Source organism: Budorcas taxicolor, chromosome 7 (genome assembly GCF_023091745.1).
Source record: "Budorcas taxicolor isolate Tak-1 chromosome 7, Takin1.1, whole genome shotgun sequence".
Taxonomy (NCBI): domain Eukaryota; kingdom Metazoa; phylum Chordata; class Mammalia; order Artiodactyla; family Bovidae; genus Budorcas; species Budorcas taxicolor.
Window position 1 is genome coordinate 58,956,211 of NC_068916.1, and position 15,104 is coordinate 58,971,314.

The 15,104-nt window shown below is 38.3% G+C and overlaps 1 protein-coding gene across 1 annotated transcript in view; it reads left to right on the plus strand.

Annotated features, from left to right (window-relative positions):
- LOC128050797 (serine protease inhibitor Kazal-type 5-like) overlaps nt 1-14,599 on the plus strand; it is a 68,554-nt gene extending 53,955 nt beyond the window's left edge. The window contains exons 18-28 of the mRNA XM_052643196.1: nt 367-451; nt 1,318-1,445; nt 2,031-2,094; nt 4,362-4,489; nt 6,023-6,119; nt 7,588-7,715; nt 9,369-9,441; nt 10,413-10,540; nt 10,686-10,764; nt 13,598-13,725; nt 14,515-14,599. Coding sequence (XP_052499156.1) covers nt 367-451; nt 1,318-1,445; nt 2,031-2,094; nt 4,362-4,489; nt 6,023-6,119; nt 7,588-7,715; nt 9,369-9,441; nt 10,413-10,540; nt 10,686-10,764; nt 13,598-13,725; nt 14,515-14,599 — 1,123 coding nt within the window. The remainder of the gene's footprint in view (nt 1-366; nt 452-1,317; nt 1,446-2,030; nt 2,095-4,361; nt 4,490-6,022; nt 6,120-7,587; nt 7,716-9,368; nt 9,442-10,412; nt 10,541-10,685; nt 10,765-13,597; nt 13,726-14,514) is intronic.
- The last annotated feature ends 505 nt before the right edge of the window (nt 14,600-15,104 follow it).

Below are 15,104 nucleotides of genomic sequence, written 5' to 3' on the forward strand. Positions count from 1 at the left end.
TATCACTCCTTAGTCTCATCATTATAATTGTCATTATTTAGATAGCAATTTTGAAAAATCAAAGCAATTATTGCTCTTTTTCAGATCATTGATTGAAGTCACTGACTGATAGAAAAAAGTCCACCCAAGGGTCACATACTGATAAAAAACAAATACTAGTTTTGTATTTTTAAGGGCAATTGTTAACTACTGAAGTTATCTGCATTATTGGGCAAAGTATTAGCACCTCTTGATTGGATAAATTTGTACTGAAGACTGAATCTGATTTTTGGTCTGGAAAACTCATTCCTTCTTAAAATATATTACCAAAGAGAATGGAAAACTGAATTTAGTTTGTATCTTCTTCTTCTTCTTTTTTTATTGCAGCAGACTTGAAGAAGAGAAGAAAAATGTTGGCAAGGAAGAAAAGGAGAAAGCCGAGACTGAGAAAGTCAAGAGAGCAGCAGCACAGGTAACTTTTTCAGGTCCTTGGAGCCGCATGAACACCCCATTCTCTCTGGGCAAGAAAGAGAGAGACCCCAAGTACTAGTTTTTTTATAGTTTCTCTGAAAAATTACCAGAAACTTACTGGCTTAAAACATTACAAACTTATGACTTTATGATTGTTTAGGTTATAACTCTGACATGGACCCAAGGGGCTAAATCATAGGGTTGGCAGAGCTGTGTTCCTTTCTGGAATCTCTACAGGAGGGCCTCTCTCTCTGCTTTTTCTAGCTTCTAGAGGCCTTCCATGCGCTTTGGGTCTTGGGCTCTTTCCATCACCCTTAAACACTGCATCTCTAGTTGTTCTGTAGGTACAGCTCCCTCTCACTGTGCAGTCTTAACTCATCCAGTTTTAAGGTTTGACCCTTGTGATTTCATTGGGCACACTAAGATAATCCATGATAATGTGCCCATCTCTAGGTCCTTAACTTATTCACAACTGCCAAGTCGCCTTTGCTCTGTAACATGTTCACAAGTCCTGGATATCAAGATTTGGACAGATTTCGGGTCAGGAGCTAATATGCTGCCAACCACAAACTGCTTTACGAAAGGGACAATAAATTACTGTTTTTAATCTCTCACAGTGCCCAGCCCAGAATAACATTTGAATTACGTTGAAGGTTTTCTAATGAGATAAGTGACAGTAATCTTCTATTCCAAATAATGTGTGACCTCAGCATCTGAAAAGTGTCTTGACTAGTATCGACCTTCTGCATCATCATCTTGATGCATCCATTATGTTTGGGGCATTATATCCTAGTCTTCAAAGGGGTAACGTGGAGGAAGCATTCAGTATTTCATTACCTGATGCTTAACTCCTCCCTCATTTGGCAGGAGCTGTGCAGTGAATATCGTAACTACCTGAGGAATGGACAACTTCCGTGCACCAGAGAGAACGACCCCATTGAGGGCCCCGACGGGAAAATCCACGGCAACACTTGCTCCATGTGTGAGGCCTTCTTGTGAGTAAAGCTGCGGCCACTGCTCCTCCCAAGCGCTGGAGAGGCTAGGCCTGCGGTGGGCGAGAGAGAGCATGCTGAAGGCTTCCTCTCTGAGGCAGACAGTGAAGGTGACCTTTTCACTGAGTTTGGGGATTTACTATTACAAAGCTGTCTACTTAGTGCATTTCTTTAGACTGTTCTCAGTGTTCTGAAAGGTATATGAATTGCTATTAAGGGGGGACCATGTACTAAGGGGAAATTCCCCCTTGGCATACAAGGATTGGTCATTTTTGTTCTGCATACATACTGTCATGAATAATCCAAAGATGTAATCACTGGGTGCTAACAAATTGAAAGTACCCTATTGTCTCATCAATTTTTTAAGTATCCTCATTGCTTCCTGGGAAGAAGGACCACATCTTTGTTTTCCAAAGGAAATAGAGTAGTGAAAATTTATTTACTGGTTGGGCACAATACCTGTGTCTTTAGGTAACACTAAAAATAAGAGGTGTAGAAGTAATGGAATATATCTATCTAGAGAGATCCCCTTTAGGATAATAGGTATGATACTGGGAATGGATTGATCCCTCTGCCTTTCTCTTACAGCCAGCAAGAAGCAAAAGAAAAAGCAGCAGCTCAATCCAGAAAAGCTAAGAGAGAAGCTGTAAAGGTAGTTATCCTGGAAGCTTCATACCACAATGAAGCTTTGTAGTTTCTCTTTAAAAATAACTCATGGGATCACTGAAGGCCTATGTGCGAGAACTCAAGGTTCAGTTAGTCCAGGCCTTGATAAAATTTTCTTAAAGAGTCAGACAGTAGGTATTTTAGGTTGTGACTATTTGGTCTCTGTCATGACTACTCAACTCTACTACTATAGCTCTAAGGCAGCCATGGATAATATGCTAACAAATGGGCATTTATTTTGCATAAATAAAAATTTCCAGTAACTTTTTTATTTATACAAAAAGGTGGTGGGCCAGGTTTTGCTCACAGGCCATAGTCTGCAAACTTCTAATTTACTCCATTGCCCTATTTTTAAATGAAGATTTAAAATCCAGAGAGAGGAAGAGCTTGCGTACAAAGGTAGTGAGAGTATTGGTATCAGAATCTTTATGTTTTTCCAAATTTGTCACACTTGAAAAATGGGAACAACAGAATTCAAACTTGGACTTCATAACACCAACTCTAGCAGTAGCTCCATATAACATGGAGCTTTGGATGAACGCATTTGGTCAAACCAGGAGGGCCCCTTGCTTTCATTATATCTGGGGCCAGCATTTGAGCAAAAATTAGAGCAACATTCCCAAATAATATTTTCTTGGTTCCAAAAGGACTGACTCCAGGTAGATTTTTCCAGGTTTGTGGTCATTGTCTTGCCCCCATCAAAAACTACTGATGTTAAAAATAATCTCTAATGAAATATCACTTGGAATTCTGAATGATTTGGTTTGTTTTACAACTGTATTTCCCACAATTGAGAATCTGAATTTTTTAAATATTAGCTCATATGCTTTCCTTTTTTCAACATCAATAGGAGACTAGTCTTCAGCATCAGATGATTTCTGATTTCACATTAGCTACTACCAATAAGCCATCCTCTCATATTTCTTTTGCTAGATATGACCAGTCAGGGAATCTGGCAGTGAACCTTGCAGCAGAGCTGGGAAAAGTCACTCTTGTATTCACTGAGTTTCGACTGGAACTAAACGTTACAGAAAAAAATACAAAGTCAATCTTACTTGCCATTGGTAATTAATTATATGATCTTGAGTATTTGCTTATTCTATCTCAATTCCTCATAAATTTACTGAGTACTTCTGAGATGTCAGTCATTGTAGATATGTGTCAAAATATATTATCTCACATTATTGTCATAACAATTCAGCACATGTACTGAATACTTAATACTGGCCATTATTATTTTAACTGTGTGGAATTAATATTATTTTCATTTTATAGAAGAGGCAGTTGAGGCACAGAGAGGGCAAGACCCCTCACCCAAGTTGCAGGGCAACAGATTAGAATTCTAACAATATTAAATAGCCATCAACACATTGGGTTTGTCTGGACACACATGGTATATTATGTTAAATTCTTTAGGAAAGGGAAAGAAATCAGGATAAGAAATGGTGCAAATGACTGAAAAAGACTGGTACAAAATGACTGAAGTACCTGGGGGTGCTTTGCTATGGGAGGACAAGAGGACTTTCTCCAGATATTTGAAGGAGTCCGTGTGGAAGAAGAAAAATATCCTCGGTTTTTCTGAGGGAAGTAAGATATATTGACTTTGCTTACTGGTTTGAAGGAACATACTCATCCTATTTGTAATGACATCTTAGGAAAATAAAACCCTATGAATAAGGATCCTATAGGAGTGATTAGAGTTCCTTTCCAAGATCCTCCTAAGTAGTACATGGCTAATGTGTGGGAATGATCTAATAGAAATTCTGGAACGAATTATCTAGAGGGTGATGAACTCCTTATCACTGCAGGTGTTCCAGTGCAAATTACACAACTTATTGGAAGGCATGACATAAAGGGGATTATCAGGTGAACTTCAAAGTTCTACCTAAACCTTAATTCTTTAAAATTCTATGCTGTATACAGTGTTCTTATTGCCTTATAATAGACAATGAAGTCTTGATTAACAACTGTGTCCAGTCCTCTGAGAACCCAGTTTATTAAGAGATTCTTGCTTATGTGTGACTGCCAGGTTCAGTCTGGATTTGGAAGCTAAATCTCAAGGAAAAAGAAACAGGAACCTCTTTTTAAGTCCTGTGGTCTTAGTAGGAATTGAACAAACCAACTGCCAGAAAGAAACATTCATAGGTCATTTTCCTTTTCCTTTTTTTTTTTCCCCAGGAAGCACTTAGTAGGGACCCAGCAGAGTTATTTTCAAGAAAATACCCAAGCTCTTGCCTTTTCTCCTCATTTCAGGATCCATGCAGTGAATTTCGGAGTCTTCTTCAAAATGGAAATCTTTTCTGCACTCGAGAAAATGACCCCGTGCGTGGTCCAGACGGCAAGACCCATGGCAACAAGTGTGCCATGTGCAAAGCAGTCTTGTGAGTGTGCAGATGAAGTCCATGCTGTGGGTGGCAGAGCTGGGAGGACAGTATATAGTGTTGGTCCTTTCCTTACATGTATTATAAAAGCAACAAATGATCATGTGTAAATCATTTGAGGGTGCCTCTTTCTTTACAGAGGCTCAGATTCACAATTCTAGAAACAGACAATAGATGACCAAGTTATTCCCCTACATTCTCCATTAGCTCTGGGGCACCACCTCACAGTGGATCACACCATTTTCTTGATAAAATTCTAAGTTCTTTGCTGTTAGGTGGATCCCTTCTCTGGATTATTTTGTAATCCCCATCAGAAAGAACACACAGATTTTACTACCAATCTAACTCCTCTACCTACATTTTTTAAAAATCACATTTTTAGGAAATTAAAGATAGCTCTTTACACAAGGCTTGGAAGTACATCTGAAATATTTGTCATTTAACAGTCATTTGCTGAACATCTAGAATGTTTAAGTGTATAATGGTTATATAAAGATGAATGAAATAGTATTACCAGAAATGATATAGTTCAGTAAGGATTAGACATGGGAATAAATTAATATAATACAAAGGAGTAATTGCTGAATGAAAAATGATGTATACAATGTGTTATGATAGTTCAGGAAAGGGAGAGTTAATAGAAAGCTTTATGGAGGGATAAAATTGGACCTGGTAATTTGGATAATATGTGAACAGTACAGGAAGGAATGAGGATAAAACAGGGAACTGCATAGGTAAAATCTAAAATTAAGGAAGGTGTAGTGGGTACATAAAAGAGCAAGTCCTTTTAGTTAGAACTTTTCCACTTCACCAGCCAGATCATGGATTTTGAAGCCAATTCTATATATAGTGGCAAGCTGCTAAAATTTTTCAGCTAGGAGAATAAGTGGCATAAATGTGGTTCCTTTTTGGAAGATTCATATGTTAGCAGTAAAAAGAAAAGCAAGGTACCAAAATTCAGAATACTGTTGGTGGTAGTAGGGAATGACAGTAATCCAGCAAGAGGTAACTAGAACACAGAGCTAGAATAGAGGGTGAGTACATCAACACGGGAGACGCGGGAAAGTGAAACCAATGTAAGCAGCTGGGTGAGCTAAAGAAGAGGGAGCAGTTAGGGATGGCTCCAGTGTTTTGTTCTTTCTGAAGGAGAATTCAGGAGGAAGAACACATTTGGTAGAGGAGATAATTATGTAAATAATTAAACACCTCTTTAATATGAGTTGTTTTAGAGAAATTGCTCTGGAGATTCATGTGAGCATTTACAAAATGCTAATTAATTGCTCACCAAGTCTTGCTTGTGGTTCCGTAAATGCTTGTGGTTTTCCTGCTGCAATAAGAGTCTTCCAGGCAAAAGGATGCAACATAATGCATTTTTCTATTTTCAAATAAGAGGGCCTGCAATGTAACAGATGTTCAATAAATGCTGGTGAATTCTATAAAAATCTAATTTGGTCATAGGATGAGAAACTCATAGAAATGCATTCCACCTCTCTGTAATCTATTATTCCATACCTCCCACTTTCTAATTTTCAGCCAGAAAGAAGATGAAGAAAGAAAGAGAAAAGAAGAGGAAGATCAGCAGAATGCTGCGGGCCATGGTTCCAGTGGTGGTGGAAGAGGGAAAGCTAAGGTGAGAGCTGCCTCTAAATTCCATAACCAGAGTGGGCTCAACTCAGTGGCACTGGGGTCATGGCAGAGCCTGTAGTCAAAGGCTATAAGTGTACACAGGGCTGAGCTGGAGAGCATCCTTGGAAGGACAGGGGATTTCCCCCTTATGACTGCAGAGTAATATCCAAGCAATTTTTAGTTTCTCTAGGGCTCACTCTGACTTCTCTGAACTTGAAAATAATTAACATGATGACCTGATCCCAGTCTCCTGACTCCTCTTTCTGTCATCTAGTTTGAAGCCAATACATGATCCTAGGAGAGGAAGTGGCATAAATGTAATGATGTTTCACATCACGTGCTCTTCAGGTCCTTTCATTATGTGCTCTCTCTGACTGGAGCCACTTTTGGGAGGTATATTTGCTATTGTTCCAAGACAGGATAATATGGTGAAAGAACATAGGTTTTTGAGTCAGATGGTTTAGGGTATGCGCCTCCCTTTGTCACCTGGATTTGCAAAGCATTGAATAAATCACTTCATCTCACTCCACTCTATAGTTTCTCTTACTTAGCAGTACTCCTATAGGGATACAGTAACTTAGGCGAGTGTTGACACATTTCCTGAGATGTTTTAAATGTCACTATGACAATGTTGCATACAAGCCCACTCCTCAGGCATGTGAACACAATTGCTAAGATCACAGACACCTTGTCTTTGGTCGTATGACCTGGTCACAGCCATCTTATCTCTAGTCATATGACCTGGGGATGTCAAGACTCTCTCTTTGCCTCCAGATCTGACAGGCCCAGTGTTTGCCTTTGAAAAATTTTGGCTTTTCTGTTTGTGCATATCTTCTCCTGTAGGAGGTTGAGTTCTTACTTTCAGGTATAGACTTGTTAAGACTCTTTGCCTATCTTGTCTATAATTTACTCAAGCCTGTCTTTGGCATTTTGCATGATTTTATGCTTTCTCCTAGCACTTCTTTCTCTCTTCTATCTATATTAGAGGTCAGCATTTTTTTTTCTTTTCTGTAAAAGGCCAGATAGCAAATATTTTAGGTATTGCAAGTTACACACTTTCTGTTACAACTATTCAACTCTGCCACATCTACGAGAAATCAGCCATAAATACTACTTAAATGAATGAGTGAAGGTGTGCTTCAAGTTTTATATATAAAACTTCCTATATAAGTACAGACAGCAGGACAGATTAGTGTTGTAGGCTATAGTCTGCTGACCCTTGATCTATGCGATTAGATCCCAGCCAGCTTTATAATTTCCTTGTGTAAAACCTTAAAAGCAACATTACCCATGACAGCTGACCTCTTAGAATATGGATGATTCCAGCCCCTCTTCTGTTGACAGCAATCCTAGGTGTTACATGCTGTAAAGAGGAGATAGATAAGAACTTCGGACTCAGATTATTTAACAAACTTAATAAACATACAACAGACCAAGTCATCCAGGGGGCCTGCTCTCTTTTCCCTTTTCAGGACCAATGTGCTGAGTATCGGGAAAAAATGAAAGATGGAAAACTCAGCTGCACTCGCGAGAGTGACCCTGTCCGTGACGCAGATGGAAAATCATACAACAACAAGTGTGCCATGTGTAAAGAGATACTGTAAGTGCTTTTCTCAACCTGCTTGTCTAAAAGACAGCCACATATTCCTCTTGAATTAATTGCTGTTTCTCATTTGCCTGTAGTTTCTTTCATGAAAACTACCCTCTCTGTTAATTCTCAAATATTATCTCCTTCTCTTGCATCCCCTAAGGAAAAATGAGCCCAAGCAAGGGCAGCTAACCAGTGGCTCATTCCTACTCTATTTTGTATCATAATTCTGTGAACTCTAGCCACGGGAGATTTTTTATCAGATCGGTGACTGTAAACTGAATTCCACCAGACTGAATCATTACAAGGAGTCTCTTTTTCCTAGTATTTTGTTAAGGTTCCATGACTTAATGTTTGTTTGAATCTTCAGGTTACGTTGACTACCACTTCCCTATTTTTATTTTCAATTGAAGGATAATTGCTTTACAGTATTGTGTTGGTTTCTACCAAACATATCAATCAGCCATAGGTTTACCCATGTCCCCTTCCACTTGAACATTCCTCCCACCTCCCTCCCCATCCCATCCCTCTAGGTTGTTTGAAAGAAATGAAACTTAAACTGAGCCCCGGTTTGAGTTCTCTGAGCCATATAACAACCTATTTCTTATATATGAAAAGGGAGCCCCCTAAATACACACACACAGATATTCATGTTATATATATTCATACACATTTCTTTCAAGCATAAAGCCAAATGAAACTCTGAAAGAGATATACACATACTAGAGTTCTGTACTGTTTGGATCTTGGATCAAAATCACCTGGGTTATTAAAAGTCAGATTACTGAATCTCAGTGTAGATCCTCTCAATAAAACTGTTGGGATTGACAGCGAAACTGATTTTTAAAATCTCACAGGTCATTCTTAATGTACATGAAAACTTAGGAACCACTAGCATAAATATTTTATCAGAAAGGTAAAAGATTAAAGAAAACCCCCCAAAACCATAATCCTAAGGTATTTCCTCTATCACTTGTCTTCTATCTTAGGATCCGATGATAACCTAGATAAACTGAAATATTAGTGCTAGTCACTCAGTCATGTCCAATTCTTTGTGACCCCATGGATTATAGCCTACCAGGCTCTTCTGATCATGGAATTCTTCAGGCAAGAATACTGGAGAGGATTGCCATTTCCTTCTCCAGGAGACCTTGCCAACTCAGGGATCAAACTTGGGTCTCCTGCATTGCAGGCAGATTCTTTACCATCTGAGCCACCAGGGAAGCTTAGGAACAAGGAACAAGAATGGTGAATTGGTAAGGAATTAAAACTACAACTGATGAAAAAAAAGGTGAAAGAACTGAGGAAGCTGGACTTGGAGATCTGAAGCTTGCTTTTAAATATCTGAAGGATTAATATCAGGAAGAGATACTGGATTTAGCAGGCTTGTTCCATGCTTTCCTGAGGATGTGAAGTAAGGATGAAAGCTACAGGGAGATTAATTTGGACATATATAAAGGAGACTTTGAGATTAACTGAGTTGATCTCGCTAGAATATGTGTCTTGTAATGGGGAGCTTCTTAATACCCAAGGTGACTGTCCATCTCTGAGAGGTGGAGAGAGATTCTCTATGAAGAAGGTGAATTAGAATACAGAAACTCTTAGGCCTCTTCCAAACCTGGATATGTGTTAACAACACGACTACTGAAATCTTTTCTTTTTTAGGCAAAGAGAAGCAGAGGAAAAAAACAAGCAATCTGTCTACAGATCAAATGGGACTGATTCCGCATCAGGAAAGGTAAATCATTAACTAGGTTTTGGCAAGAATGGTCTTTCTGTAAGTCATTACTTGACTATCAAAAATGTGGAAAGAGCACTCCAGTGTTGGCAGTCAAGATCTTATGCTTAGAAGCTCAGAAGTCATCATGAATGTGAATATCACTGATAACTTGTTCAGTGTGGAAATTTAACACCAAATGGAAATCTTCCAGCCTAACACTTTATAAAACACTTTTATAAAGAGTAGTTTATTTAATTATCTCAATAGCCTGGTCAACTAAGATTTTCCCTATCTCATTTTATAGATGGGGAAAATGAGGTTTGGCTGCTATAACAAATTATTACCAACAATAGCTTAAAATAACCCTGATTAAGCATCATACATTTCTGGAGTTCAGAAGTCCTAAACAGGTCTTACTGTGTTAAAGCCAAGGTGTCAGAGAAAGGCTGCTTTCCTTGGTGGAGGTTCTGGGGAAGATCTTTTTTTTTTTTTTTTTAACTTCTAGAAGTGCCTGCATTCCTTGGTTTGTGGTCATCTTTAAAATCAGCAGGGGCCAGTAGATTCTTTTTTTTTTTTTTCAATGTTGTATCATTCTGACTCTGGTTTTCCTGCCTTCCTGTTTCACTCATAAGAATTTTTTTGATTACACTGGGCCCACCCAGATAATCCAGCATAATCTTCCCATTCTAAGTAACCTGGTTATAAAGCCACCTAACCTTGCTGTGCGGGAGCTCTACACTGGACCGCAGAGGCGTCCAAGTGATCATTTCTGGAGTATGTAGCCTTACGTGGCAAGCAGGAATTAAAGTTGAAGATGGAATTCATCTTCAGAAATTACCACTTGGACACCTCTGTGGTCCAGTAAAGAGCCTCCCACAGCAAGATTAGGTGGCTGCCCAACTCCTGAGTCAAAATCTTCAAAATTTTCAAGCTCAGTCAAATACTATGTGAAAATAGCCATCTGCAATATAATTTTTCCTTCTTTTCAGGATGTATGTGATGAGTTTAGAAGTCAAATGAAAAATGGAAAGCTTATTTGTACCCGAGAAAGTGACCCTGTACGAGGTCCAAATGGAAAGACACATGGTAACCAGTGTGCTATGTGCAAGGAAAAGCTGTGAGTATTTTTCAAAAATGAGCTTTTAATTGTTGAGTCTTAAAGTAAATAATCACTCATCCGTTCAAGACAATTTTTTTTTAAAGCATACCTGAGGTGTTTCTTCATTTTGGTTTAAACGTTTCTTCTCATTTTTCTCTTTAAGGGAAAGGGAAGCAGCTGAAAAGAAAAAGGAAGAGGAGGAATACATGAGAAACACAACCGGAAAGGACAATGAAAAACAGGTAATATACGTTAGACATATCGTGTGCTCAGTTGCTGTCACGTCTGACTCTTTGCAACCTCATGGACTGCAGCCCTCCAGGCTCCTCTCTTGTCTATGGGATTTCCCAGGCAAAAATAGTGGAGTGGGTTGCCATTTTCTTCTCCAGGTGATCTTCTTGACTCAGGAATCAAACCCACATCTCTTGCATCCCCTGTATTGGCAAGCGGATTCTTTACTATTAGCGCCACCTGAGCATGCTTATAGTGCCACCTGGCCATGCTTCTCGGAGAAGGCAATGGCACCCCACTCCAGTACGCTTGCCTGGAAAATCCCATGGATGGAGGATGCAGTCCATGGGGTCGTGAAGACTCGGACACGACTGAGCGACTTCCCTTTCACTTTTCACTTTCATGCATTGGAGAAGGAAATGGCAACCCACTCCAGTGCTCTTGCCTGGAGAATCCCAGGGACGGAGGAGCCTGGTGGGCTTCCCTCTATGGGGTCACACAGAGTCGGACATGACTGAAGCGACTTAGCAGCAGCAGCAGCAGAGCATGCTTATACTTAAATTTGGATGAGTGGTTGCAAGCTTGGTTTATTCAACAAATAAACAGAATGCATATTATAGAATGCATACTCTGTCCCAGTTGTTGTGAACATGATGATAAACAAGAAAGACATGACCAGATATTCAAAGAAATAGCATGGAATTTAATTGTCCTAAGAGCAATTCTGCTGCAGTTAACACACATTATAGGAACAATGGCAATTGTCAAATTATTATCAACTTGATCTCCCCCCTAAAGTTTAAAAACAATTATGCAAATAGATGCCAAATTTACACACAAGGAGATCTAAAGCTTGGAGCTCCAGCTGGTAAATTCTTGACTTGGCACTCTAGTGCCATCTTGTGTTCAATCTGCGGTTTTAAAAATAAGGTTCAATGCTTTACAACACCAGCACATAGACGATGACACAGTGCAGCCTCTTCTAATCCATCTATGGACTGAGAAAAGAAAAACCATGAAATTTCCCCAGGAAAGTTTTCCCATTAAAGAGGCAACTTTTCATTAGTTTTATACTGACTAAGCAAAATTAAACATTAGTAATGGTCATTTTTGAAAAATATATTGGGAATATCTGTTACCCATATGTTGGTAGATCAATGGCTTTGAGAAAATACTTTATTGTACAACTTCAAATGATCTCTACTGGACATCTATTCTAGATTGGTAAATTTCTTTCAAGTTTAAAAATATCTATTTCAAGAATTTCAAACAAGGAAAAAACCTATATGTACGTATAGAAAATACCTAGATATTTTTTGTGCCTGTGGCTAAAAGAAAGCTACAGTCTTATCTACAAATGTAAACGAAAATAAACTTTACAAAGTACATGCACCATCATATTTAAATCTGCCCACAATCAATGCAGTAGGTGGTGGTCTTCCAATTTTACAGTTGAGGAAAAAATTCAGAGACGTTAACTACCCACAGATAACAAACAGAAGAGCTAGAGATTTGCACCCAAAGAGCAAAGGCTGCAATATACTCACATGGGTGCTATCATAAACACAGATGTATGTGGCATTTTAGGTACTTGTAATAGGAAAAAAAAATTCTAGCAAATTTAAAAATGAGGGCTATGAGACATTTCATATGCTGATCAGGTATTGAATTCCAGAGAATAGTTAAAATGCTATTAAACAGAGAAAAGTAGGTCTGGAGTTGTTGATGGTACCACAATTTAAAGAAAGGTAACTCCAATCTAGGTTATTGATAGTATTTTTAAAGATAATTTTCCCATATACTGTAACTCTTTGGGCTTAAAAAAAATGTTTAAGACAAACGTCTATGGATGTTAAAAAATTTCAACAGGGGTCAAATCCTGTGGGCACAGTTCCACTGCCTTCTTTTTAAGGTTCTTATTTTTTCAAGGGGTAAAGACGGCAGCTAGCTCCATGTCTTAGAGATGTACCAGGAGTCTTATCTTCTGCCATGTAAAGGCAAAGAAGGCAAGGAATCTATAGCCTGGTTATTAATAGGTTTCTGACCTCTGTTCCAACACTGATTTTATCACTTAATATCTGTGAACTTTTTTTCTCTCATCTGTAAAATGGGGATAATGTGTGCTTATCTTACAGATTTTTAAATGACAACCAAAAGAAATCCATTACCACGCACAACAAAATGCTAAAAATATAATACAGATTTGATGAAACAATTAAAAAAATTGTTCTTGAGGAACAAAGCTAAAACTTTAGATGTTTATATGCGGCCTTTCCAAAGGATGTCTTTCATTTCATTCTAGGGCTTTTTAATGTGTGAAGTAATAAGTTGAGGTGCAGTGCAACAGGTTTGGGGTTCAACCCAATGAAACTATATAAAAATGGCACAGGCTGCCTTAGGTGGTAGTGAAATTCCACTGGGGCTGACAAGTACTTGAAAGGGATGCTGTGGAGAGGATTCAGACTTCTTAAGCAGATACTGAACATAGTGCCCGTAAAATGGGTCCCCAGCCTCCAGCATCTAATGCCTGATGATCTGAGGTGGAGCTAATGTAATAATAACAAATACAGTGCACAATAGATGTAATGTGCTTGAATCATCCCCAAACCATCCCTCGAGCCCCAGTCCATGGAAAAACTATCTTCCACAAACTGGCCCCTGGTGCCAAAGAAGTTGGGAACTGCTGCTTTAAAATATATTTCATCTCTAAAATTTTATTTTCTCTAGATTTTTATTTTCCTCCTCACGAGTTATGAATTTACATATAGCCAACCATTCATATTTTCTGTTTTAAAGATCAGATGATTGTAGAAACCTCTTTTTTGTTGTTGTTCTTATTGGCAGGATCAGTGTCATGAGTTCCGGAAGATGGTGAGAGACGGAAAGCTTATTTGCACCAAAGAAAACAACCCTGTTCGAGGCCCAAATGGCAAGACGTATGCCAACAAGTGTGCTATGTGTCAGAGCATCTTGTGAGTAGAGATGTTTATGAGTTTGATATGCTGTGTCTGCTTCCCAGAAATCAATCCCTTTTGATTTAAAACTTATGGTGTTTGGCATCACACATTAAAATATATATACTAATAGCTCCTTAGTTTAGAAGAGGACAGTAAGTTTCCAAAGTAGATTCCATAAGAAATTTCTATTTTGAATATTATGAGAAGCATAATCACAGCAGGAGCAGCTGGGATAGGAGAACACCCTGTTGTATCATGCCAACATCACTGACCTTCAAAGAGGAGGTGTCTCAGATAAGTGACATGGGACAGGCCCATTTACTCTGCAGAGCCTCAGTTCCTCCTGTATATAAAGAGAATAATAACTACATGGTAGAGTTTTGGTAGGGATTCAAGGAGATAATATTTTTAAAATGTTTATAAACTTTAAAGCATAATAGCAATATACAGAACAGGAGAGTTTTATTGTAATTCAATAAGAAAATAAAAAGGAGAAATGAAGCAACTCTCTACCTGACAGTCATAAATAATCCTATTAGGAAAAAATGTAATGCCCTTCAGATGTACATCACTCTAGATGATAGTACAGAAACTGGGTTTATGAAAGTTGACAGCACTGTCACAAATACATTATGAAAACCCTAATGATCAGAACTTATTTGTTTAAAAAGTATCTTATGTATTTTTTAGATACTAGAAAACAGTGTTATATATTCTAATGTTTAGAATTGGAGACATATTTGGTTAAACAATTCAATAATGACTCTGGAAAAACTACTCTGTCCCTTTCATAAAATTTTTCAGTGAGCGAGAAGCTAAAGAAAGAAAAAAGAATGAAGAAGAACAATCAAGAGCCAAGCCCTCAAATGATGCAAAGGTTATTTTTTAAGATATGAAGATAACTATTTTACTTTTCATCCTCAGATTCTTGTCTTCCCCTTCACTTTTTGGATAATAAAGTTGCTAATCTTCTGCTTCAAAGAAAATTGATTTTGCCAATATTGTCATGTTGTGTTATAATAAGATTTATCTCCTGGCTTTGAAGTTTAATGTTTTTTCTCAATTTTATAGAGAATTCTCCTGCAGTGTGTATCGATTATTGCTCTGGTCTCTCCTCTTTGGGAGAATTGTGGACTGAAAAATAGTGGGTAAAATTCTTTACCACCTCAACTGCATGCTTATGTCTGCCACTTTAAATGTGAAATGAGGCTTCATGTTGCTTGTTGACACTGATTTTAACCATTTATGTGAAATAAACTAGTCTCAGTCTCTCTTTTAGCGTCTCTCCTTGATGCCTTTCCCATTTTCTCCAGAGGGTCTTATGCGCATCAGTGAATCAATAGTGCACGTGCATGGTGCTGCCTTTTCTATTTGCTTTTCAAGATCACAAAGAA